Source organism: Phoxinus phoxinus, assembly GCF_949152265.1.
Source record: "Phoxinus phoxinus genome assembly, chromosome: 1".
Taxonomy (NCBI): domain Eukaryota; kingdom Metazoa; phylum Chordata; class Actinopteri; order Cypriniformes; family Leuciscidae; genus Phoxinus; species Phoxinus phoxinus.
The window spans coordinates 9,733,131-9,761,053 of record NC_136876.1 but is presented as its reverse complement, the minus strand read 5'-3'; the positions used below and the strand labels follow the sequence as shown (position 1 = coordinate 9,761,053).

The following is a 27,923-nucleotide window of genomic DNA, read 5'->3' as shown; positions in this document are numbered from 1 at the left end:
AACAACTTTTCGCAGCTGAATGAATCCACTCCTAGTGGGTTTGTTTACATCTCTCAACCCCGCAGCTCCGGCCGGGGAGGAGGTCTCGCGATAATCTATCGCGAGAAGTTGAAAGTCTCGCAGGTGTCTGTGCCTGTTTTTAGTTCATTTGAATATGCTGCCTGCAAGTTGTCTGGTCCCACTCCAACCATCATTGCTACTGTCTACCGTCCCCCCAAACTGAATAGTGACTTTTTAAATGATTTTTCTGTTTTTCTTACTAATTTATTCACTCTCTCACCTAACATAATACTACTGGGTGATTTTAATATCCACATGGACAATATCAATCTGCCCCTTACCAAAGACTTCTCCTCCTGCTTAGACAGTTTTGGATGTCAGCAATATATAACTTTTCCCACACATTCAAAAGGACATATCCTGGACTTAATTTGCTGCTCTGGTGTTACCCCTTCTGATTTTACAGCTGCTGAACTTCCTATAACTGACCATTTTCTAATATCATTTACTGTGAAACTCTCTCTCTCCATTTCCAAAGTACCACGTTTTATTTCATTTCGGAATATAAAGAATATTAATCATACCGCTCTCACTTCAAGTATCCACTTATTCCTCCCCCCCGATACTCACCTATCCACTCCTGATGATCTGGTCTCCCACTACAATACTGGACTCCATAAAATTCTTAATTCCCTTGCCCCGGTAAAAACTGGATCTGTTTTATTTTCCGTTTCCGCCCCTTGGTTCACCCCTGATCTTCATCTCATGAAATCCAAAGGTCGCCAACTTGAACGCCTCTACAGAAAAACTGGTCTCACTATTCACAAAGAAATGTACAATACACACATCTTACGTTATAAGGACTCCATTGCAAACACCAAAACTCACTACTACTCCAGCATAATCATTGCTAATAAAGGTAACTCCAAGTCACTGTTTTCCATACTTAACAACATCACTCAACCCCAAGACCTTTTCCCTCCCCACATGTATACAACCAACTTTTGCAACTCCATGATGTCATTCTTCACTGATAAACTCAAAAATATCCACCAGAACCTTGGATCTCTCACTCACCTCAGCAACTCAGACGATTTTAACCCATTCACACATTCATTCTCGTCCTTCCACCTCCCAGCTATCTCTGAAATCACAGACCTCATAAAGAAATCCAAGACTTCCACTTGTCAACTTGACCCATTTCCCACACAACTTGTTAAAGCCTGTCTTCCCTCCTTGGTTCCCCATATTTCTGCTATCATCCACTCCTCTCTCACCACTGGAACTGTGCCTACATCTTTCAAAACTGCTGCTATTACTCCAATTTTAAAAAAACTTGGCGCCAACCCCCGTGACTTCAACAACTTCCGTCCTATATCAAATTTACCATTCATTTCCAAAATACTTGAAAAAACAGTTTCCTCTCAACTTCATTCCCATCTAACCCACAATAACCTATATGAACAGTTCCAGTCCGGTTTCCGCCCACTTCACAGCACTGAAACAGCACTAATCAAAATCACAAATGACCTCCTTATGGCAGCTGATTCTGGACTCCTTACCATCCTCATCCTTCTCGATCTAAGTTCAGCTTTTGATACCATCTGTCATACCACCCTCCTCAACAGGTTATCTTCCATCGGCATCACTCGCACTCCGTTAGACTGGTTCATATCCTACCTCTCTGGCCGCACTCAGTTTGTTCAATTCAAGTCTTTCAAATCCAATTCCTCCACTGTCACTTCAGGTGTTCCACAGGGCTCTGTCTTGGGTCCCTTACTTTTTATCATTTATCTCCTTCCCCTTGGCAATATCTTCCGCAAATATAATATACATTTCCACTGCTATGCTGATGACACCCAGCTCTACCTTTCGACCAAACCATCGTCCACTCTCCCACCCACCACCCTTACTGATTGCATCTCTGAAATAAAAATATGGTTGACACAAAACTTTCTTAAATTAAATAGCAATAAAACTGAGGTTCTCCTCATTGGCTCTAAATCCACCTTATCCAAAACCGACAGTTTTTCACTCACTATTGACAGTTCCTCTGTTTCACCTTCCCCCCAGGTTAAGAGTCTGGGTGTCATCCTTGACGGTACATTATCTTTTCATTCTCACATCAATAACATAACCCGGTCTGCATATTTCCATTTACGCAACATTAATCGCCTCCGCCCTTCCCTTACCCCTCACACTGCAGCTGTCCTTGTCCACAGTCTCGTCACTTCACGTTTGGACTACTGCAATTCTCTTCTTTTTGGCCTCCCTCACAAATCAATGCATAAACTTCAACTGGTCCAGAATTCAGCTGCCCGCATAATAACAAGAACACCCTCCATTCACCACATCACTCCTGTTCTCCAACAGCTTCACTGGCTCCCGGTACAGTTTCGCATTCAATTCAAAATCCTTCTTCTAACCTTCAAAGCCATCCACAATCTATCGCCCCCATATCTGTCTGATCTTCTCCAGGTTCATACCCCCACCCGCTCTCTTAGATCATCGTCCTCCGTACATCTGTCAGTCCCCTCTGCCCGTCTCACTACTATGGGGAGCAGAGCCTTTAGCCGCTCTGCTCCCCGTCTCTGGAACTCACTACCACCACACATCAGAAACATTGATTCTTTTGCTCATTTCAAATTGCAACTAAAAACACATCTGTTTAAAACTGCTTATCATATTTGATCACATGTTCTGCCTCTCTCACTTGTTCCTTTTCTTATTTTTATTTTATACTAGTTTTGATTGTTTTATGTATCTTTGTACGGTGTCCTTGAGTGCCGAGAAAGGCGCCTTGAAATAAAATGTATTATTATTATTATTATTACTAAATGTTGTGGATACCACAAAGTGTTCCAAGAAGTAGCACAGCTCTTAGCCGCACACGGCTACCACCGGACCTACAAACAGTGTAGGGACAAATTAAAACAACTAAAAAGTGACTACCGAGCCAGTAGAGGCGGCAACTATTAACGATCAGTCCCACCCACTTTGAAGCGGTATTAACTGCAGTGGAAAAGCAACCGAGCTAAAGCGAACCGAACCGTACCGAGTCGAGTCGTACCACGCAGTGGAAAAGCAAAGCGAGCCGAACCGTTCCACGCCGAGTCGAACCGTACCGAGCCATACCATGCAGTGGAAAAGCGCCATTAGATGAACTTACCGTGATTTCAGACTGTGTTGATGTGGTTTCTCCACTGCATGGATCTTCATGTGTATCTTCAGGCGACGTTTAAAAGAGAAACTCTCCCCACATTGATCACACGTGTGCGGCTTCTCTCTGCTGTGGATCCTCTCATGTGTTTTCAGATTTGATGACAGACTGAATCTCTTGTCACAGTGTGAACACTTGTAAGGTTTTTCTCCAGTGTGAATTTTCTGGTGTCGTTTTAAACCTGTCCCTGTAGTAAAAGTCTTCTCACACTCAAAGCACATGTACTCTCTCACACCAGTATGAATTTTCTGATGCGTTTGTAAATATAGCAGCAGTGAAAAACTCTTTCCACACACAGAACATGAATGTGGCTTTTCCTTTGAATGAAGTGTCAGGTGTGTCTTCAGATTTGATGCCCAAATAAATGTTTTTCCACATTGATCACATGTGAACGTCTTCTCTCCAGTGTGGACCTTCATGTGAATATCAAGATTTTGTTTGTATGGGAAACTCTTCCCACATTGATCACATGTAAATGGCTTTTCTCCCGTGTGAACTCTCATGTGACGCTCAAGACTTCGGTTGTCTGAGAAACTCTTTCCACACTGAGTGCAGGTTATAGATTTATTGGCTTTTCTTTTCTTTTCTTTAAAAATTTATTTTTAGTCTTTGAGCAACTCAAAGGTTTTTCTCCAGGTTTGACACAATGTTCCTCCTTCACTTCTCTCAGTTCTTCACTCTCCTCCTTCACTTCTCTCAGTTCTTCACTCTCCTCCTCCACTTCTCTCAGTTCTTCACTCTCCTCCTTCACTTCTCTCAGTTCTTCACTCTTCTCCTTCACTTCACTCAGTTCTTCACTCTCCTCCTCCACTTCTCTCAGTTCTTCACTCTCCTCCTCCACTTCTCTCAGTTCTTCACTCTCCTCCTCCACTTCTCTCAGTTCTTCACTCTCCTCCTTCACTTCTCTCAGTTCTTCACTCTCCTCCTTCACTTCACTCAGTTCTTCACTCTCCTCCTTCACTTCTCTCAGTTCTTCACTCTCCTCCTTCACTTCACTCAGTTCTTCACTCTCCTCCTTCACTTCACTCAGTTCTTCACTCTCCTCCTTCCTTTCTATCAGCTCTGAAATGAAAGCAAAAAAAGTTTAGCAAATTGCATTTTCAGTACATCAAAATTCAAAGAGAGAAATATGATTATAAAGTGAAAGGACATAAAGTGAGCCCTAAAATATACATTTTTTTATAAATTACACATGTCCCTGAAATTCTCCATGAATGAGGAAAATTGATCTTCCAATTATTACTTTTAAAACATTATAGGCACAAATCCCATGTTTCTGTCAAGAGAACTATTAAAAATGTTTGATCAATGACACAATTATCTAATGTAATAAATACATTAAACATATACAACAGTGCCATAACGTTTTCAATTCAAGAGCTGTTTTTCTTTTTCAGTTTAACTGTTAAATCGAACCTTTATTTTGACGGGTTGTAGTGAAGACCTGTTCTATTGATAATGTTTTTTTCTCAAATAAAATTATGAAAATGCTCATCAGGCGTTCTCTGAGAGCAGTTCTGGAAAAGTTCATGTCTTCATGTCCTCGTATTATTTGTGAGACGCTTAAAACACCATGAGCTTGAGTATGTAGTCGACGAAGCGGCAAAGCTCATTCCTACAGAAACATGCAGATCAAGCAGGTTATATATTTATATACAGTGGGGAGAACAAGTATTTGATACACTGTCGATTTAACAGGTTTTCCTACTTACAAAGCATGTAGAGGTCTGTAATTTTTATCATAGGTACTCTATAACAATATACCGGTACACTTCAACTATAAGAGATGGAATCTAAAACAAAAATCCAGAGAATCACATTGTATGATTTTTAAATAATTAATTTGCATTTTATTGCATGACATAAGTATTTGATCATCTACCAACCAGTAAGAATTCCGGCTCTCACAGACCTATTAGTTTTTCTTTAAGAAGCCCTCCTGTTCTCCACTCATTACCTGTATTAAATGCCCCTGTTTGAACTTGTTACCTGTATAAAAGACACCTGTCCACACACTCAATCAAACAGACTACAACCTCTCCACAATGGCCAAGACCAGAAAGCTGTGTAAGGACACCAGGGATAAAACTGTTGACCTGCACAAGGCTGGGATGGGCTACAGGACAATAGGCAAGCAGCTTGGGGAGAAGGCAACAACTGTTGGCGCAATTATTAGAAAATGGAAGTTCAAGATGACGGAAGAAGTTCAAGATGACGGTCAATCTCCCTCGGTCTGGGGCACCATGCAAGATCTCACCTTGTGGGGCATCAATGATCATGAGGAAGGTGAGGGATCAGCCCAGAACTACACGGCAGGACCTGGTCAATGACCTGAAGAGAGCTGGGACCACAGTCTCAAAGAAGCCATTAGTAACACACTACGCCGTCATGGATTAAAATCCTGCAGTGCACGCAAGGTCCCCCTGCTCAAGCCAACACATGTCCAGGCCTGTCTGAAGTTCGCCAATGACCATCTGGATGATCCAGAGGAGGAATTGGTGAAGGTCATGTGGTCTGATGAGACAAAAAGCTTTTTGGTCTAAACTCCACTCGCCGTGTTTGGAGGAAGAAGAAGGATGAGTACAACCCCAAGAACAACATCCCAACCGTGAAGCATGGAGGTGGAAACATCATTCTTTAGGGATGCTTTTCTGCAAAGGTGACAGAATGACTGCATTGTATTGAGGGGAGGATGGATGGGGCCATGTATCGCGAGATCTTGGCCAACAACCTCCTTCCCTCAGTAAGAGCATTGAAGATGGGTCGTGGCTGGGTCTTCCAGCAGGACAACGACCCGAAACACACAGCCAGGGCAACTAAGGAGTGGCTCCGTAAGAAGCATCTCAAGGTCCTTGAGAGGCCTAGCCAGTCTCCAGACCTGAACCCAATAGAAAATCTTTGGAGGAGCTGAAAGTCCGTATTGCCCAGCGACAGCCCCGAAACCTGAAGGATCTGGAGAAGGTCTGTATGGAGGAGTGGGCCAAAATCCCAGCTGCAGTGTGTGCAAACCTGACCAAGAACTACAGGAAATGTATGATCTCTGTAATTACAAACAAAGGTTTCTGTACCAAATATTAAGTTCTGCTTTTCTGAAGTATCAAATACTTATGTCATGCAATACAATGCAAATTAATTACTTAAAAATCCGATGTGATTTTCTTGATTTTTGTTTTAGATTCCGTCACTCACAGTTGAAGAGTACCTATGATAAAAATTACAGACTTCTACATGCTTTGTAAGTGGGAAAACCTGAAAAATAGGCAGTATGTCAAATACTTGTTCTCTTCACTGTAGCAGTCTTTTTGCACTTTAATATTCATGGACCAGGTCGCGATTTGATTTATTGCACAGCTCTACTTTCGATTTATTTATCCATCCATCAGTTTGCGTCTTTTATGTGACATCTGCGTTATATAGCCTACTGTAAATTCAATTTGCATGAATGGATTCTGGGATTTCCTCTGCATCTAAATATAAACGGGACATACCTTAATCCGCATGTAGGGATAGTGTTCTATGCGTTTCCTCCGTTTGCAGCCACTTTGCGTCCACATTTTGTGCAAATTGTAGGCCTATATATATCCTCGAGGACAACCACGCATTTTTTATACATCCAAATATTTCCCATACTGGCAAAGGTTCGCTTTCGACAGTGTTGCATTTCTCTTTTTTTCTTTTGCACATTTATTTTCCCGCCCTTGCAATAGTTTCCGGAGCGCGATTTTTACCCCCTTGTATTATATATATATATATATATATAATTTTTTTTTTTACTCAGTAACGGATATGATTTCAAATGTAGTGAAGTACAATACTTCAATCAAAACGTACTTAAGTAAAACTACAGATTTTAAAAACTACTTATAGTACACAAAAAAACTACTCAATTACATAACGCGAGTAAATGTAATTCGTTTGAGAGGATTTATTTACACTCAGAACATGCAGGATTAGGGGTGGGCGATATGGCAAAAATATCATATCACGATTTTTTCCAGGAAAATCACGATTCACGATTTTATCAAGATTCCTTTTCATGTTGGTTTTACTATTTTGCAATTGACTGAGCATCACAGCCAAACTAATGTCCCTATTTTAAAAACAAAGCCTTAGGTAACAAAATATAAAATAAAAAAGAATGGCAGACATTTAGGCCAAAGTGGCGAAGATAAAAAATATTTGTCATTGTCTTTGTTATTAAAAATTAAGAACAAAGATACACATACACAACTTAATATACAAATTAAATAAACAGTGTTTTATTTTTTCAGCTGTAGGTTTATTTAACAGCACTGAAGAAAGTAATTAAATGAACAAATATGAAAATAAAACAACATCGACTTCACTGTATAAATTTTACATTGATTCTTATTAAAGCTACTATTAAAGTTCTCAGTCAAGAGTGAGTGAGATGCTCTTTGTATTTTGTTGTTTTATTAACAGGGATAGTTCTCCCAAAAATTTAAATTCTCTCAAGCCGCTTTAAACCCGAATAAGTCTCCCTCTTCTGTTGAAAATAAAAGTTATTTGGAGGAATGTGGGTAAACAAACAGTTGATGTACCCCAGTGACTTCCATAATAGTTTTTTCCTATACTATGGTAGTCAATGGGGACCAGCAACCGCCCGGTTAGCCACTCTCCTCAAAATATCTTATTTTGTGTTCAGCACAAGAAATAAATTAATACAGGTTTGGAACAACATTAGAGAGTGAGTAAATAATGACAGAATTTTTATTTTTGGGTAACTGTTCCTTTAAGGACAAGCGGCAGCATGTTTACTATTAGGGCTACTGTCACTTTAAGATCTGCGCGCAACGAGTCTACACGCATTTGACAAGCAGATTTTTTCTTCATTTTTTTCTGTTGTTCTTTCACTTTAGACATAACCAACTTTGTTTATGTAAACCTTGTGTGTATTTGACAGTATTAGCGCAATAAGACTCGAAAGATTACTTAGTTCAGTAACGGGCGCTGTTAGACAGGCTTTTAGTGCATGTGCGCGCGTCGGGTGTTTGCGCTCAAAGCGCCCGTTAGAACAGCGCATCAGCAGCGAATGACATGTTTAACCGGCAAGGCTTTAAAGCACATGCAAATAATACATTTTTATGAACTACAGTGTCCCGTTCCTCTGCATTTCATGTGGATATACGTCGCGCTGTACAGTATGTTGAGACGGAGGCGCCAGAAATGCAAACTGATAAAATGGACGATCCTACGATATTTCTTCAAAAGCAGATCGTGGAGACATTTTAATCGTCTACGATCAAAAATCGTAATATTGCACACCCCTATGCAGGATTTATATTTTGAACAGTCTTTTGTGGTTTAATATTCATAGACACTAGTCCATATCGTGATCGGATTTAATTCAAGTCCACTGACCTGCTTTTGATTTTTTCTTCAAAAACATTATAGATTCCATGATATTCCTTGTTATGGAGTAAATTCAATTTTTTTGACTGGATTCTGCGATTTAGTCCACGTTTTCCGTTTATCATGTTTTTCAATGTAACATTGATACATTCGAGAAGACTCGTAATGAAAAAAATACCGTGCAGCAAACCCAATGAGCAGTGAAATTCTTCGGTGACTGGTGAAAGGGTTGCAGCATTGATTTTAAACAAATCACCAAGACGGAACTTAACGCATTTCTCCGTGACTTCTACGGAACTGTCAGAAGCTCCAAAGGCGAAAAATATGGGATCAGTAGCTATGTAGCGTTACGTGCGGGTCTGAACAGATTCCTGAATGATCCACCTTTGAGTTTGTCCTGGTGTCTGATGAGAGACAGCGAATTCACCTCATGCAAAAATGTTTTCGTTGGAGTCGTAAAGACAATGAGAAGAGAGGGTCGTGATAAAACGGAGCATCACACACTGATTTCTACTAAAGATTTCAGCACCATAAAACTGTCCGATGGGCTTAATCCCAACACACCTGAAGGACTCGTAAACAAAGTCTGGTTTGACGTCCAGTTACACTTCGGACGTAGAAGAAAAGAGGGGAACCGAGAACTCATTCCAGACTCATTCCGCATTTTAACAAACGAAAATGGTCTAAAGCAGGGGTCACCAAACTCGGTCCTGAAGGGTTTGCAGAGTTTGCTCTGTCCTGCAGAGTTTAGCTCCAACCCCAATTAAACACACCTGAACCAACTAATCAAGGTATCACTTGGCAAACTAGAAACTTTCAGGCAGGTGTGTTGGACCTGGTTGGAGCTAAACTCTGCAGGACAGCGGCCCTCAAGGACAGAGTTTGGTGACCCCTGGTCTAGTCACAATGAGCTTCAATGAAGACACAAAAAAACATAAGGACTTACATGACAGAAATAAGGAGAACAGGCGTAGCTTCATGTTCCAACAAACTGGGAACCCGCTTTGTCCCGTTGCCTCTCTAGAGAAGTACTTTTCTCTTCTGCCATCTAACCCCCCTGCTTTTTACCTTCACCCCAAAAAGCAAAACCTCTCTAAATGTGTTTGGTACGTAGATCACGCAGCAGCACATAAATCATATTAGCTATTTATAATTTGTGTTAAATCTTGTTGTGTTAAAGCGGCACTCGGTAACTCTAGCTTTGATAGCTAAATAAGCTTTGCTGATTTTCTCAACGAGCTCCCCCCACAGCTGCGGTGTGTATATTTTTCACATCACTGTCGTAAAGTCACTTGCGGCGCGCCGGCGACCCTCCTCCCCCTTTCTACCGCTGCTCATGTGCTTTTGTTATGGTCGGAGCCGGTGTGGAGTCCCAGACGCACCAACTTTATCGTGTGGAGCATGTCTACCGAGGTGGGTAATACATCATACACAGTATCATTTAACATTGACATGTACATTTTGTATTCCGTAAAGCAGTTCGTGTTTCTCGCTCTTTCTCGCTCGTTCTCGCTTCTCACGAGACTTCCTATTTTCAACTTAACGGGACGTTAGTCCCAATGTTGCAAGGCTGGTTTTCCGCCTGGGAACTCTGGGGGGAGTGGGGAAAGTAACCATTCTCACCAGAACAGATTATTTAACCATCCAAATTATTTCTAAACGGATTTATTAAGTTGAAAAAGTTACCAAGTGCATCTTTAAAGTTGTTTCTCGTTTTTGACTGTTGCAGGTACACAAGAGAGCCTATGGGTGTGAACTACCCCGCAACAATGTTGCCGACAATTTGTAAAGCAGCAGGCACCTCCAAGATTTACACAAATCACTGCCTTCGCAGCACCATGGTGCAGAGATTGTCCGATGCTGGTCTCGAATCGAGGGAAATTACGTCTGTGAGTGGACATAAGTGTGAAAGTTCACTACAGAGCTACTGGAGGCCAAACTTAAAGAAAGCACTGGAGTGACATTCTTGCTGCAACAGAAAACACTGCTGACAGTGCTGAGCCCCAACTAAAGAGAACCCCGTTAAATATCACCACAGTGGAGCCGATTGAAATGAGACAAATATTTAATGCGTGCACAATAAACGGAGATGTTCAAATAAATTTAAATAAACAACAATAAAAAAGTATCTCTTGTTAGGCAGCATTTTAGCAACTAAATTAATAACATTAATATAATAGATTAAAGACCTACCTGTTATCTATCAAAATATGTGCCCTTGTGTTTTTATTTAGGCTATGTAAATATTTAGTTTTGTGCAGAGAGAAAATAACGGTATAAACAAAAAAACAAAAAACAAAATTTCATGCTGAGAGATAAGCTAAGCCTATTTGTGTGAGGAAATTTCACAAATATATTGTGTTGTAAAAATAATTAAAAGAATGAGACTGAGAATGAGAACGGTTTGTTTTTATTTGAGGTTTCATGCATATTACACATTGGAACGTTGTTGTTCACGGTCAGGGACTATTTTTTTCTAGCGGAAGGAATGCATTTATTGATTTAACTTCATGAAAGTTGCACTAATGTTGCTGACATTTTTTTTTTTAACTTTTTGTGTGTATTGTGTTGTAAACGTTTTATAAAAGCAATAGTTGCAGGCACTCCGCTTCGCGTCTAACAACGCCCTTCAGCCGTGACTTATTCATGATACAGCACTTGCCTCGAGTAACTTATTGCTTAAATATGATACAGTTATAAAAGGAATTAAAAGAGTAAAAAGATGAAGCATAGATAAACTTTTTTTTCTCCCATGGTGAACACTGTAGTTTTAACATTTTATGGAGACATAAAGATTACAATCTTGATGATTAAATTGAAAAGTAGTTTGTAGACATCTTTAAGATCACGGTATAAAATTGTCAGAACGGCCACCCCTACAATCAAACAACAAAATGTCCGTCAATCATCATGGCTGTTAGGAAACTAATTGGTTTTTACACTGCATGGATCTTCATGTGCATCTTCAGGTGAGTTTTAAAAGAGAAACTCTTTCCGCACTGATTACACATGCGGCTTCTCTCTGCTGTGGATCCTCTCATGTCTTTTCAGAGTTGATGACTGACTGAATCTCTTGACACAGTGTGAACACTTGTAAGGTTTTTCTCCAGTGTGAATCCTCTCATGTCTTTTCAGATGTGATGAACGACTGAATCTCTTGTCGCAGTGTGAACACTTGTAAGGTTTTTCTCCAGTGTGGATCCTCTCATGTCTTTTCAGATGTGATGAACGACTGAATCTCTTGTCGCAGTGTGAACACTTGTAAGGTTTTTCTCCAGTGTGAATCCTCTCATGCTGTTTTAAATCGCTCGCTGAAATAAAAGTCTTCTCACACTCAAAGCACATGTACTCTCTCACACCAGTGTGAGTTTTCTGATGTTTATGTAAATATTGCAGCAGTGCAAAACTCTTTCCACACACAGAACATGAATGTGGCTTCTCCTTCGTATGAACTGTCAGGTGTGACTTCAGGTTTGATGTATCATTAAATGTTTTGCCGCAGTGATCACATGTGAACGGCTTCTCTCCGGTGTGGATCTTCATGTGAGCATTAAGATTTTTTCTCCAAGTAAATCTCTTTTCACACTGATCACACATGAACTGCTTCTCTCCAGTGTGGATCATCATGTGATGCTCAAGCCATGTTTTTTTTGCAAAACTATTCCCACATTGATCACATGTGACCGGCTTCTCTCCAGTGTGAATTCTCATGTGTTTCTTAAGATCTGCTGAATCCCTGAAACTCTTCCCACATTTATCACATGCGTACGGCTTCTCTCCAGTGTGGATTTTCATGTGTCTTTTAAGTTGATCAGATTTCACAAAGCTCTTTTCACACTGATGACACATGAACGGCTTTTCTCCAGTGTGGATCATCATGTGACTCTTAAGGTGTGATGAATTCGTGAAACTCTTCTCACATTTATCGCATGCGTACGGCTTCTCTCCAGTGTGGATCCTCATGTGAATCTTAAGCTGTATTTTTTGTGTGAAACACTTCTCGCACTGATCGCAGGAGAACGGCTTCTCTCCGGTGTGAACTCTCATGTGAACATCAAGACTTGATTTGTATGGAAAACTCTTCCCACACTGACCACATGTGAACGACTTCTCTCCGGTGTGAATTTTCATGTGTATTTTAAGTATATCAGATTTCACGAAGCTCTTTTCACACTGATCACACATAAATGGCTTTTCTCCAGTGTGGATCATCATGTGACTCTTAAGGTGTGATGAATCCCTGAAACTCTTCTCACATTTATCGCATGTGTACGGCTTCTCTCCAGTGTGGATCCTCATGTGAATCTTAAGGTGTATTTTTTGTGTGAAACACTTCTCGCACTGATCGCAGGAGAACGGCTTCTCTCCGGTGTGGATCCTCATGTGAACATTAAGATAGAATTTTTCTGTGAAACTTGTCCCACATTGATCACATTCATGTGGTTTCTCTCCGGTGTGAACTCTCATGTGACGCTCAATACTTTGTTTGCATGTGTAACTCTTTCCACACTGAGTGCAGGTGAAAGATTTCTTGTCTTTTCTTTTCTTTAAAAATTTATTTTTAGTCTTTGAGCGACTCGAAGGTTTTTCTCCAGGTTTGACATGATGTTCCTCCTCCACTTCTCTCAGTTCTTCACTCTCCTCGTTCTCTTCCATCGGGTCTGACATGAAAGAAAAAATATTTCATTTTCAGTAAATCACATTAATTCAAACAAAGCGATATATGAATATGAAGTGAAAGGACATAAAAGCGAGCACTGATGTAATAGACAACTGCTATAAAATACTACAATCATTTTGATCAAATACCGTAAAACTTCAAATAATAGCCCGGGCTTTTATTTTCCCAAATCGCCGAACTGCACCGGCTTGTATTGGAGGCAGGCGTCTATATGAGACAGGCCTTTAATTTAGTGTTGAGACTTCACCCTGTGCTGCAATTAGGGCTGGGTATTGTTCAAAATCTTTCGATCCGATGCCAATTTCGATACCTCAGTTTCGATACCGGTTCCTAACGATACTTTTTTCGATACCAATTTTATGAAATCCATTTTAACAAGATTACATTAAACATTACCTCAGAAAAACTTTGGTTCTATTTTTTCAGTTTGACTCATGCTCCTTAGCCAGAGCACAAAGGAACAAAAAATGTTTTATAAAGCGCTCATGCTCACCAAAGCTGAATTTTTTAAATAAAAAAACAGTAAAACCTAAGTAATATTGTGAAATAGTATTACAATTTAAAATAGTATTTGAATATATTTCACAATGTAATTTATTCCTGTGATGTCAAAGCTGAATTTTCAAAATCATTACTTCGGTGTCACATGACCCTTCAGAAATATGAAAACAGTTTGCTGCTTAATATTTTGGAAACTATGATACATTTTTTTCATGATTCTTTGATGACTAAAAAAAATCAAAAGAAAAGCATTTATTTAAAAACTAAATATGTTGTAACATTACACATGTTTTAATCTCACATTTGATAACTTTAATGCATCCTTACTGAAAAAAAATTCGGACTAACCAACACATTTTTGAACGGCGGTGTACATTCAGTAGGTTATTATTTATTGCAATATAAAAACTGGAATGATCAACAAGGTATCTCTTCATTTACCAGTCGAAGACGGAGCAACTTTCTGCTCTTATGTTTACTCCGTGCACTGTCAAGGTCTTCATCGTATTTGTCGTGGTACCGGTCTTTGCAGCAATTATTTTACTGCAAATACTGCATCGCGCGCTGTTGGCATCGAGCCTGGAGAAATGTACCCACACTTTTGATCGACTTTTCCACATCTTTAAGGTATTATGTGTGTGTGCTCGCGTCTCATATGAATATGTGCGCGGAGAGTTTGTGTGTGTGTGCTCGCGTCTATGAATATGTGCACGGAGAGTTTGTGTGTGTGTATGTGTGTGTGTGTGCTCGCGTCTCAAGTATGCGTGTCGAGAGTTTGTGCGTGCGCGCGCGCGTCTCATATGAGTGTGCGCGGAGAGTTCCGCGCGTTTCGTGTGAATAGAGTTTGCGTGTATGTGCGTGAGCGACTTTATGTGTGTCGTTGTGCATTTCATATGTATTTGTTTGAGCACTGACGTTGACGAGTTAACTCCTTAGGTATCGAAATCTGGAACCGAACAACATGTCATTTTTCGATACTCGATAGTATCGAGGCAATTCGGTCGGTACCTAAAAAGTATCGAGACTCGGTACCCAGCCCGAGTTGTCACAGACGCGGCACGGTGCTTCTCGTCCGGTGTGTGATCAACTCGAGTTGTCACAGACGCGGCGCGGTGCTTCTCGTCCGGTGTGTGATCAACTCGAGTTGTCACAGACGCGGCGCGGTGCTTCTCATCCGGTGTGTGATCAACTCGAGTTGTCACAGACGCGGCGCGGTGCTTCTCGTCCGGTGTGTGATAACTCGAGTTGTCATAGACGCGGCGCGGCGCTTCTCGTCCGGTGTGCGATACATAGACGCGGCGCGGCGCTTCTCGTCCGGTGTGCGATACATAGACGCGGCGCGGCGCTTCTCGTCCGGTGTGCGATACATAGACGCGGCGCGGCGCATCTCGTCCGGTGTGCGATACATAGACGCGGCGCGGCGCATCTCGTCCGGTGTGCGATACATAGACGCGGCGCATCTCGTCCGGTGTGCGATACATAGACGCGGCGCATCTCGTCCGGTGTGCGATACATAGACGCGGCGCATCTCGTCCGGTGTGCGATACCTCCTGCCTTGCTTGCACGGGTTTTAGAAGATTAAATACAACCCGAAACAAAAAAAAGACCCGGCCTCTATTTGAGACCGGCCTTTATTTATCCAAACCTGTAGCCACACCAGGCGTGTAAAAGAGACAGGCGTCTATTTGGGACTCGGCTATTATTTGAAGTTTTACGGTAAGTATCTTTCCATGAATGAGGTACATTGATCTTGATTTGGAATTCAACTCTCTGGGTCCTGAAGGTGTTTTCTGGGTCCTGAAGGAGTTCTGACATGCTCTGACAAGTCTTATTTCTGTTACTTGTACGGTGTACATTTTAGGACATCCTCAGACCTCAGCCATATGAAGACAAGGCATCATGCTTCAGACTAAAAGGCTTCAGTCATTGGACAGAACGGCATCGCGCCTCAGACTGAAAAGCTTCAGATCTCAAGAAAAACAATGTCTAGTGTCAGGTCTCGTACAATTAGGGATCAGACGAAACAGCCTCAGACTAAAAGGCATCGGGCAAAATGAACTCAGGTGGAGTTTGGAGGATCGCATTGCCCCATGTACGCGGTTCATAGCTCGAAAGAATGCTTTCATTTCGCTAACATACAAGCTAGCTAGTTGAAATATGTCATCTAACTTTTTAATAGTGCAAATAAAACTCACGAAATGCATGTTCTCTTTTGTATACAACGTAATTGGTATGACATTTAATTAAAGCATATAGGCCATATATATATATATATATATATATATATATATATACACACATTTAATTGAATGTAAAAACATGCACTCACGAAATGCATGTTGTCTCGTATACAACGTAATTAGTGTAACATTTAATTAAAGCATATATATATATATATATATATATGCTTTAAATAAATGTTAACACATGCACTCGCGAAATGGATGTTCTGTTCTGTATATAACGTAAATAGTGTAACATTTTACAGAAGCCCTGAAACGCAAAGTAATTTCATTGCAAACGCAACGTAGCATTTCGAGAATAAAGTCGAAACATTTCGAGAATAAAGTACAGTCTTCCGTAGAAGTTGAGTGTGTGTGCATTCATAACGTTGCGCGCACACGCACATGTGTGTGTAAATGCGCTCAGACTACGTTCTGGATACATTTTAAAGGAGAACTCCGGTCAATTTTAACATTGAGCTCAATTTTTAGTAGGGATGGCCTCCAGGCCGAGTCCGATACCGATACTTTCATTTTTGGTACTCGCCGATACCGATACCGTAACCGAAACCTGTATTTTTATTTTCAATTAACTTAATTCATGCATTTGTCATTTTTAAATGTATTGGTAGAAAAACCAAAAGAATGTCAAATCATATTTGTTTATTAAATGTAAACTTAAAGGTGGGGTATGTAATTATCTTTTTTGGCCATTTTTTCAAAATCACTTAAAATCCTATTCCTAACCCACTTACAGCCACTGAGTTAGAAGCACTGAAATAAAAATTAAGCAATTTAATCATCTGTGGAGCAGGCAGGACTCAAAAAACACCAGCCAATCATTTCCAAGACCACCTAGAATCATTGGACAGTAAGTGTGTCAATCAATCGGTCGTACCATTGATTGGTCCATGTTCTTTGAATGGGTGGAGTCAAAGGAAAGAAGGTAGGACCATTTGAGTTGTGTATTTTCAAAATCTACCGGCCGTTTTGCAAATCACATACCCCACATTTAATTTGTTCATCAAATATATTTAATGCACTGCATATTCATTACTGTATAAATTAAATATAGATGGATCTTTTTGTGAAGTTACAAAAAAAGGTAGCCTATTTAGTCAAGAGTTAATCCTTTGTCTGGTTAACATTAAAACACAGCAGCAGATTAATTCAACTGCTGCCCCTTTAACCCTTAATCACTGTTTGGGGTCAGGCTGACCCCAATGGACTTTTCCTTCATTTTTTAAAAGTGTTACCTTCATCTCAGGGGCATGAAACTCTGTGACTTTTCCTAAATAATCTATCTAAACATGCACAAAAAACCTGGGCTTGATTTGGTTGTTCTAAAGGTGTGTAAAAAATGTTTTACCGTTTAAGGTGTTTGGGGTCAAAATGACCCCGCATTGAAAATGAATGGGAAAATGAAAAAAATGACTTTTTTTTATTTTGTTTGTCAAAAAAATGAAAGTAAATCCATTATAAATCTGAAAATTTCTACAAATAAACCAAGGTCTGGTCCTAGAGCATAAATAAAAAGTAGAACGAACTTTCTATCTTATACACACACACAGACACACTCACACAAACACACAAATGTATGTGACTACAACAGAGAGCATTTTTACAGAAATTGGCCAATAAAATAAACAAACCTGGCATAAATCAAATTTTTTTTTACATTTAAATCAAGGTCTGGTCCTAGAGCATAAACCCAAAGTGGAACGAACTTTCTATCTCATACACACACACTGCATAATAATAATAACACACACTGATAATTCTGCAAAAGCAGATAATTCAAAATATATATCAGAAAACAACAAAAAATTCTAACTCTGACAAAACTACAGATTTTTTATGTGTTTCAAAATGTTTAAATAAATATTCACAGCATATATATCATAAATTTGTGAGGAGAAGTTGAAGCATCAAGAAAAATTAAAGCTGCAAGCAGCATTTGTCGGTGTTCAAGCTTTTAACGCCTTTAGGGCCTTTAAGCACATTAACGTTAAAAGACATTAAGATTTATTTAGCAAGCATTTAACCACTGACATCATAGATGGAAAAACACCATTTACAGCCAATACAGGCAATTTACCATAGGAAATTTATGGTTTAAAAGCTTTTTAACAGTTATAGCACCACCTATGGTCCGATCTCCATAAAATGTGGCATGCTTGTTAATGATGTTATTGCACATATGCTCACCAATTTCTGTGAAGTTTTGAGTTTTTATTTAGGATTTATAGGCTTTTGAGTGTATTTTGACACGCCCCTTTTCTAAATTAGCCTATTTTACCATGCGAAAAATGCAAAAGTTCAACTTTTTTTTAATAATTATTGATCTAGAGAGTCCAGAGAATTGTCCTAGACTGGTCTGGTTCCGATTGGGCAAAAAACCAGGGACTAGTTCGCAAAAGTAGGTTTTTAACGTGATTGCGAATATTTAATGAATGATTCGATTGACAGCATTGGTTCTTGAGGCAAATATGTTCACCATGAGGAGATCTATCAAATGATATGCATATTTTGGGGATTTGTGGAACACCACGTGATTACAGAGCCGTAAAACTCGTTAGCGCCAACTAGTGGCCGATTTCTTTCAAAACTCTTACAGACTTCTTTGGCCACGAGTTGAACATGCCTGACGAGTTTCGTTCCGATTGGCCTCCGTTAACCTTGTCTAATAGGTGAATCAACTTCATTGGCCAATGGCGGCCATGTTTTTTGAGATACGCCAATATCCTTTTACACATACATGGGGCCTTGGGCCAAGACACTGCATACCAAATTTTAAGTCAATCGGACAAACGGTCAGGTGTTTATATGTTTTTTCTGTGTTATAGCGCCACCATGTGGCCAATCGACGCGGTTTTTTTTATCGTGACCTCAAATTGACCTCCTACACATGTGTACCAAGTTTGGTGAAGTTATCTCATTTAGTTCTCGAGTTATAGGCATTTTAGTAAAATAGGCTCCTCCCACAACGTTCATTTTGCGCCCCCTAGCGACCGTGAATCGATAATTCAACTTTTTTTCGATGATTATGAATCAATAGACTCCAAAGAACATTTCTGCACTGGTTTGGTTCAGATTGGGCAAAAAACCAGGGACTAGTTTGCAAAAGTAGGTTTTTAACAAAATTCAAAATGGCGGAAAATCTATCATGGCGGAAATAAAATCGGAGATATACGTTTTGTTCTCCAGGTGACCAGCTTTCCACTGATATAAGACACTTGCGTCTACGACATACGGTCTAGGAGTTATGACCAGTTTCGCGCAATTGATTGCTATAGCGCCACCTATGGGCCAATGTGGCTCATAATTTGATAACCTCTCCTCGATTTTTGTACTACCTACTGGCAAAGTTTCAAGTCTCCAGCACTTACGGTTTGGGCTGCACGATGCGTTTTACGGCGGAAGAATAATAATAATAATAATTAAAGCTGCAAGCAGCATTTATCGGTGTTCAAGCAGTTAAGGCCTTTAAGCACATTAACGTTAAAAGACATTAAGATTTATTTAGCAAGCATTTAACCACTGACATCATAGATGGAAAAACACCATTTACAGCCAATACAGGCAATTTACCATAGGAAATATATGGTTTAAAAGCTTTTTAACAGTTATAGCGCCACCTGTTGTCCGATCTCCATGAAATTTTGCATGCTTGTTAATGATGTTATTACACATATACTCACCAATTTTTGTGAAATTCCGAGTTTTTATACGGGATTTATAGGCTTTTGAGTGTATTTTGACACACCCCTTTTCTAAACAAGCCAATTATAGCCATGCGCAAAATGCAAAAGTTCAACTTTTTTTGATAATTATTGATCTAGAGAGTCCAGAGAATTGTCCTAGACTGGTCTGGTTCCGATCGGGCGAAAAACCAGGGACTAGTTCGCAAAAGTAGGTTTTTAACGTAATTGCGAATATTTAATGAACGATTCAATTGACAGCATTAGTTCTAGAGGCAAAGTTGTTCAGCATGAGGAGATCTATCAAATGATATGCATATTGTGAGGATGTGTGCAACACCACGTGATTACAGAGCCGTAAAACTCGTTAGCGCCAACTAGTGGCCGATTTCTTTCAAAACTCTTACAGACCTCTTTGGCCACGAGTTGAACATGCCCGACGAGTTTCGTTCCGATTGGCCTCCATTAACCTTGTCTAATAGGTGCTTAAACTTCATTGGCCAATGGCGGCCATTTTTTTTTTAGATACGCCAATATCCTTCTAGACATAGATGGGGCCTTGGGCCAAGACACTGGATACCAAATTTCAAGTCAATCGGACAAACGGTCATGTGTGTATTTGTTTTTTCTTGATTATAGCGCCACCATGTGGCCAATCTACGCGGTTTTTGTATCGTGACCTCAGATTGACCTCCTACACGCGTGTACCAAGTTTGGTTTAGAAATCTCCGTTACTTCTTGAGTTATAGTCATTTTAGAAAAATAGGCCCCTCCCACAACGATCATTTAGCGCCCCCTAGCGAACGTGGATCAATAATTCAATTTTTTTTCGATAATTATTGATCTTCAGACTCCAGAGAACATTTATGCACTGGTTTGGTTCCGATCTGCCAAAAAACCAGGGACTAGTTTGCAAAAGTAGGTTTTTGACAAAATTCAAAATGGCGGAAAATCTATCATGGCGGAAATGAAATCGGAGATATACGTTTTTTTCTTCAGGTGACCAGCTTTCCAATGATATATAACACTTGAGTCTGCGACATACGGTCTTGGAGTTATGACCAGTTTTGCGCATTTGGTTGCTATAGCGCCACCTATTGGCCAATCGGGCTCATACTTTGATAACCTCTCCTCGATTTTTGTACTACCATCTGGCAAAGTTTCAAGTCTCTAGCACTTACGGTTTGGGCTGCACAACGCGTTTTACGGCAGAAGAAAAATAATAATAATTAAAGCTGCAAGCAGCATTTATCGGTGTTCAAGCCTTTAAGGCCTTTGAGCACATTAAAGCATTTAAGACATTACGTTGTATTTAGCAAGCTTTTAACCACTGACATAATAGATAGAAAAGTCCATTTGCCATGATTTACAATTTACCATACATTTAGCATGATTTACCATAGTTTACCATGATTTATCAAAGTTTACCATGATTTACCATGTTCTAGGATGATTTATAATGATTTACTATGTTCTAGAATGATTCACCATGATTTACCATGACTTACCATGTTCCAGTATGATTTACTATAGTTTTCCATGATATACCAAGTTCTAGTATGATTCACCATGATTTACCTTGTTCTAGCATGATTTACAACAGTTGAATACATTCTAGTTTGATTTAATATGATTCAAGCATGATTTACCATAGTTTACCATGATTTATCTTTGTTTACCTTGATTTACCATGTTACAGGAGGATTAACCATGATACACCAGATTCTAGCATGATTTACCCTATTTACTGTGATTTACCATGTTTCTAGCGTTATTTACCATGATTTACCATGTTGCTAGCAATAATGTGAAGCATCAGAACAAATGAAGTGATAAACTCTGACAAAATATGATTGTGTTATAATAGTAATCGTTATGTAAGGGATTTTTTAGTGTCTAAATATATACATGTAAAATGAAAGTGAGCCAATAAGTGGTCTTCTACTGCCCTCTGCTGGACATTCTACTTATTAATAGTCTTTTAACATGTACTTTTACAAGTCTTGATTTTTACCAGTATTTTGCACTAAACCAAACCAGTTTTTCCATATTAACTCCATTATGCATGCTTACACACATTACACGTCCATCAAAATAACAAAGATATAGCTTTAAGCATTTGTTTGTTAGTCAATGCTGAAAGCTGATAAAAAGATTACAAGTATAATCCTGCTGCTCTCTCTAGCGGACAACAGTGTTATTGCAGCCTCCATCTTACAGTTGAAGTGAATGAATGAATGGAAATTTGGTTTTTCACTTTTATTTCGGGAACGAGAAGGCGAAAAAATCTGAAAATCGGAGCTTAGATAGTGCTCGAGGTGCCCTGTGTAATGAGACCATCCTGGTGTTGGTGGGTGATTGGGGCCGGGAGTTATTCCCCTTCAAATGCAATCCTTTTTTGGCTTATATCTCGGGAATGCCCGGGCCAAATCGCACCAAAATCGAATCGAAGCTAGGCGGGGACGGGCCCTTTCCATCAAGCTATTCCACAAGGATCGGGGTGGTCTGGTTCGGGAGTTACAGCCGTTCAAATTCGGAGGTCTCGCGAATTCGACATTCGCGGGGGGGCGTTCCTGAGCTCCGCGACAATAGATTTCGATTAAGAGCCTGGAGAGGACCTTACCATCAAAATTTGAGCGCGCAACGACTTTCCGTTTTCGAGTTATGAGTGAATTTGTACTGCGGGAGGCGTGGCCTAAATGGCGGCCTCCGTTTCACTTTCACTTCCACAATTCCCATTTCTCAGTGTGATACAATTGTCAATAGTAATACTCCAATAGATGAATTTTGTCAAAATGTGATTGTAAATGTTAAAATAGTGATTTTATAAAGTCTAAATATGAATTATAGAACAATATTAGTGAGTAGTATGACCAAGTGACCAGAAGGGGGCAGTATTAAACCACTTATAAGACTAGTTTGCAAAAGTAGGTTTTTAACATAATAGCAAATATTTAATGAACAATTTTATTGACAGTAGTGGTTCTTGAGGCAAAGTTGTTCAGTATGAGGAGATCTATCAAAATATATGCATATTATGTGGATGTTTTTAACACCACGTGATTACAGAGATGGAAAATACCATTTACTGCCAATACAGGCAAGTCACCATAGGGAATACATGGTTTTCAAAGCTTTTTAACAGTTATAGCGCCACATGTGGTCCGATCTCCATGAAACTCGGCGTGCTTCTTCAGCATGTTATGAAACATATGCCTACCAATTTCTGTGATGTTTTGAGTTTTTGTTTAGGATTTATAGGCTTTTGAGTGTAATTTGCCACGCCCATTTTTTAAAATGACCCTGTTACAGCCACCCAAATGCAAAAGTTCAACTTTTTTTCAATAATTATTGATCTAGAGAGTCCAGAGAATTGTCCTAGACTTGTTTGGTTCTGATTGGGCAAAAAACCAGGGACTAGTTCGCAAAAGTAGGTTTTTAACATATTCGTCAATATTTAATAAACGGTTTGATTGACAGCAGTGGTTCTTGAGGCAAATATGTTCACCATGAGGAGATCTATCAAATGATATGCATATTGTGACGATATTTGTAACATCACGTGATTACAGAGCCATAAAACTCGTTAGCGCCAACTAGTGTCCGATTTCTTTCAAAACTCTTACAGACCTCTGGGGCCATGAGTTGAACACGCCCACCGAGTTTCGTTCTGATTGGCCTCCGTTAACCTTGTCTAATAGGTGATTCAACTTAATTGGCCAATGGCGGCCATGTTTTTTGAGATACGCCAATATCCTTTTACATATACATGGGGCCTTGGGCCAAGACACTGCATACCAAATTTTAAGTCAATCGGACAAACGGTCAGGTGTTTATATGTTTTTTCTGTGTTATAGCGCCACCATGTGGCCAATCGACGCGTTTTTTTTATCGTGACCTCAGATTGACCTCCTACACATGTGTACCAAGTTTGGTGAAGCTATATCATTTACTTCTCGAGTTATAGGCATTTTAGTCAAATAAGCTCCTCCCACAACGTTCATTTTGCGCCCCCTAGCGAGCCCGATTTGAAAATTCAACTATTTTTCGATCATTATTGATCTTCAGACTCCAGAGAACATTTCTGCACTGGTTTGGTTCCGATCGGGCAAAAAACCAGGGACTAGTTTGCAAAAGTAGATTTTTGACAAAATTCAAAATGGCGGAAAAATTTGCATACCGGAAATGAAATCGGAGATATACATTTTTTACGTCAGGTGGTCAGCTTTCCAATGATATAAGACACTTGAGTCTACGACATACGGTCTAGGAGTTATGAGCAGTTTCGCGCAATTGATTGCTATAGCGCCACCTATAGGCCAATCGGGCTCATAATTTGATAACCTCTCCTCGATTTTTGTACTACCTTGTGGCAAAGTTTCAAGTCTCTAGCACATACGGTTTGGGCTGCATGATGCGTTTTACAGGAGAATAATAATAATAATAATAATAATAAAAATCGGTACAATTACAATAGGTTTTCAGCACTTCGTGCTTGAACACCTAATTAAAGCTGCAAGCAGCATTTATCGGTGTTCAAGCTTTTGAGGCCTTTAAGCACATTAACGTTAAAAGACATTAAGATTTATTTAGCAAGCATTTAACCACTGACATCATAGATAGGAAAACACAATTTACAGCCAATACAGGCAATTTACCATAGGAAATGTATGGTTTAAAACCTTTTTAACAGTTATAGCGCCACCTATGGTCCGATCTACATGAAATTTTGCATGCTTATTAATGATGTTATTACACATATGCTCACCAATTTTTGTGAAATTCTGAGTTTCAATTTAGGATTTATAGGCTTTTTAGTGTGTTTTGACACGCCCCTTTTCTAATCAGCCTGTTATAGCCATGTGCAAAATGCAAAAGTTCAACTTTTTTTGATAATTATTGATCTAGAGAGTCCAAAGAATTGTCCTAGACTGGTCTGGTTCCGATCGGGCGAAAAACCAGGGACTAGTTCGCAAAAGTAGGTTTTTAACGTAATTGCGTATAATTAATGAACAATTCGATTGACAGCATTAGTTCTAGAAGCAAAGTTGTTCATCATGAGGAGATCTATCAAATGATATGCATATTCTGACGATATTTGAAACACCATGTGATTAAAGAGCCGTAAAACTCGTTAGCGCCAACTAGTGGCCGATTTCTTTCAAAACTCTTACAGACCTCTTTGGCCACGATTTGAACATGCCCGACGAGTTTCGTTCCAATTGGCCTCCGTTAACCTTGTCTAATGGGTGCTTAAACTTCATTGGCCAATGGCGGCCATTTTTTTTTAGATACGCCAATATCCTTCTAGACATAGATGGCCCCTTGGGCCAAGACACTGCATACCAAATTTCAAGTCAATCGGACAAACGGTCAGGTGTTTATACGTTTTTTCTGTGTTATAGCGCCACCATGTGGCCAATCGACGTGTTTTTTTTATCGTGACCTCAGATTGACCTCGTACCCACGTGTACCAAGTTTGGTGAAGTTATCTCATTTACTACTTGAGTTATAGGCGTTTTAGTAAAATAGGCTCCTCCCACAACGTTAATTTCACGCCCCCTAGCGACCGTTAATCGATAATTGAACTTTTTTTCGATAATTATTGATTATCAGACTCCAGAGAACATTTCTGCACTGGTTTGGTTCCGATCGGGCAAAAAACCAGGGACTAGTTCGCAAAAGTAGGTTTTTGACAAAATTCAAAATGGCGGAAAATCTATCTAGGCGCAAATAAAATCGAAGATATACGTTTTTTTCTTCAGGAGTCCAGCTTTCCAATGATATAAGACACTTGAGTCTAGAACATACGGTCTAGGAGTTATGACCAGTTTCGCGCATTTGGTTGCTATAGCGCCACCTATGGGCCAATCGGGCTCATACTTTGATAACCTCTCCTCGATTTTTGTACTACCTACTGGCAAAGTTTCAAGGCTCCAGCACTTACGGTTTGGGCTGCACGATGCGTTTTAGGGGAGAAGAATAATAATAAAAATCCTTACAATAACAATAGGTTTTCAGCACTTCGTGCTTGAACACCTAATAAAAATCAGTACAATTACAATAGGGTTTCAGCATTTCATGCTTGAACCCCTAATAAAAATCAGTACAATTACAATAGGTTTTCAGCACTTCGTGCTTGAACACCTAATTAAAGCTGCAAGCAGCATTTGTCGGTGTTCAAGCTTTTAACGCCTTTAGGGCCTTTAAACACATTAACGTTAAAAGACATTAAGATTTATTTAGCAAGCATTTAACCACTGACATCATAGATGGAAAAACACCATTTACAGCCAATACAGGCAATTTAACATAGGACATATTTGGTTTAAAAGCTTTTTAACAGTTATAGCGCCACCTATTGTCCGATCTCCATAAAATTTGGCATGCTTGTTAATAATGTTAAGACACATATGCTGATCAATTTTTGTGAATTTTTGAGTTTTTATTTAGGATTTATAGGCTTTTGAGTGTATTTTGACACGCCCCTTTTCTAAATTAGCCTATTTTACCATGCGAAAAATGCAAAAGTTCAACTTTTTTTAAATAATTATTGATCTAGAGAGACCAGAGAATTGTTCTAGACTGGTCTAGTTCCGATCGGGCAAAAAACCAGGGACTAGTTCGCAAAAGTAGGTTTTTAACGTAATTACGAATATTTAATGAACGGTTTGATTGACATTATTAGTTCTAGAGGCAAAGTTGTTCAGAATGAGGAGATCTATCAAATGATATGCATATTCTGGGGATGTGTGCAACAACACGTGATTACAGAGCCGTTAAACTCGTTAGCGCCGACTAGTGGCCGATTTCTTTTAAAACTCTTACAGATCCCTTTGGCCACGATTTGAACATGCCCGACGAGTTTCGTTCCGATTGGTCTCCGTTAACCTTGTCTAATGGGTGCTTAAACTTAATTGGCCAATGGCGGCCATTTTTTTTTTAGATACGCCAATATCCTTCTAGACATAGATGGCCCCTTGGGCCAAGACACTGCGTACCAAATTTCAAGTCAATCGGACAAACGGTCAGGTGTTTATAGGTTTTTTCTGTGTTTTAGCGCCACCATGTGGCCAATCGACGCAGTTTTTTATCGTGACCTCAGATTGACCTCGTACACATGTGTACCAAGTTTGGTGAAGTTATCTAATTTACTACCTGAGTTATAGGCGTTTTAGTAATATAGGCTCCGCCTACAACGTTAATTTTACGCCCCCTAGCAACCGTTAATCGATAATCGAACTTTTTTTCAATAATTATTGATTATCAGACTCCAGAGAATATTTCTGCACTGGTTTGGTTCCGATCGGGTGAAAAACCAGGGACTAGTTTGCAAAAGTAGGTTTTTGACAAAATTCAAAATGGCGGAAAATCTATCATGACGGAAATTAAATCGGAGATATACGTTTTGTTCTCCAGGTGACCAGCTTTCCAATGATATAAGACACTTGAGTCTGCGATATACGGTCTATGAGTTATGACCAGTTTTGCGCAATTGGTCGCTATAGCGCCACCTATAGGCCAATCGGGGTCATAATTTGATAACCTCTCCTCGATTTTTGTACTACCATCTGGCAAAGTTTCAAAGCTCTAGCTCTTACGGTTTGGGCTGCACGATGCGTTTTACGGCAGAAGAAAAATAATAATAATAATAATAATAATTAAAGCTGCAAGCAGCATTTGTCGGTGTTCAAGCTTTTAAGGCCTTTGTGCACATTTAAGCATTTAAGACATTAAGATTTATTTAGCAAGCTTTTAATCACTGACATCATAGATGGAATAGACCATGTTTTAGCATGATTTAGCATGATAAACCATATTTTAGTGTGATTTTTCATGATTTACCATGTTCTTGTATGATTTACTATAGTTTACCATGATATACCAAGTTCTATTATGATTCAGTATGATTTACTCTGTTCTATTATGGTTTACAACAATTGAACACATTCTAGTATGATTTAATATGATTCTAGCATGATTTACCATAGTTTACCATGATTTATCTTAGTTTACCTTGATTTACCATGATATACCACATTCCAGAATGATTTATCAGGAATGATTTACCACGTTGCTAGCAATTATGTGAAGCATCAGAACAAATGAAGTGATAAACTCTGACAAAATATGATAATAGTAATTGTTATATAAGGGATTTTTTAGTGTCTAAATGAATGCAAAAGCACATGTGAAAAGACTATTAATAAGTAGAATGTCCAGCA

At 39.4% G+C, this 27,923-nt stretch overlaps 1 protein-coding gene across 3 annotated transcripts in view; it reads right to left on the bottom strand.

Annotated features, from left to right (window-relative positions):
• LOC307000367 (uncharacterized protein) overlaps nucleotides 1-27,923 on the bottom strand; it is a 214,432-nt gene that overhangs the window by 79,621 nt on the left and 106,888 nt on the right. Inside the window, exon 2 of one of the 3 annotated variants that reach the window (XM_079615923.1) lies at nucleotides 3,673-4,282. The exons of 1 other annotated variant lie outside the window; for it this stretch is intronic. In XM_079615923.1, the coding sequence (XP_079472049.1) occupies nucleotides 3,777-4,282 (506 nt within the window). In that variant the 3' untranslated portion in view covers nucleotides 3,673-3,776. Of the gene's footprint in view, nucleotides 1-3,672; nucleotides 4,283-10,988; nucleotides 13,255-27,923 lie in introns of those variants that run through there. One more of the 3 variants, XM_079615919.1, reaches the window with a different exon arrangement.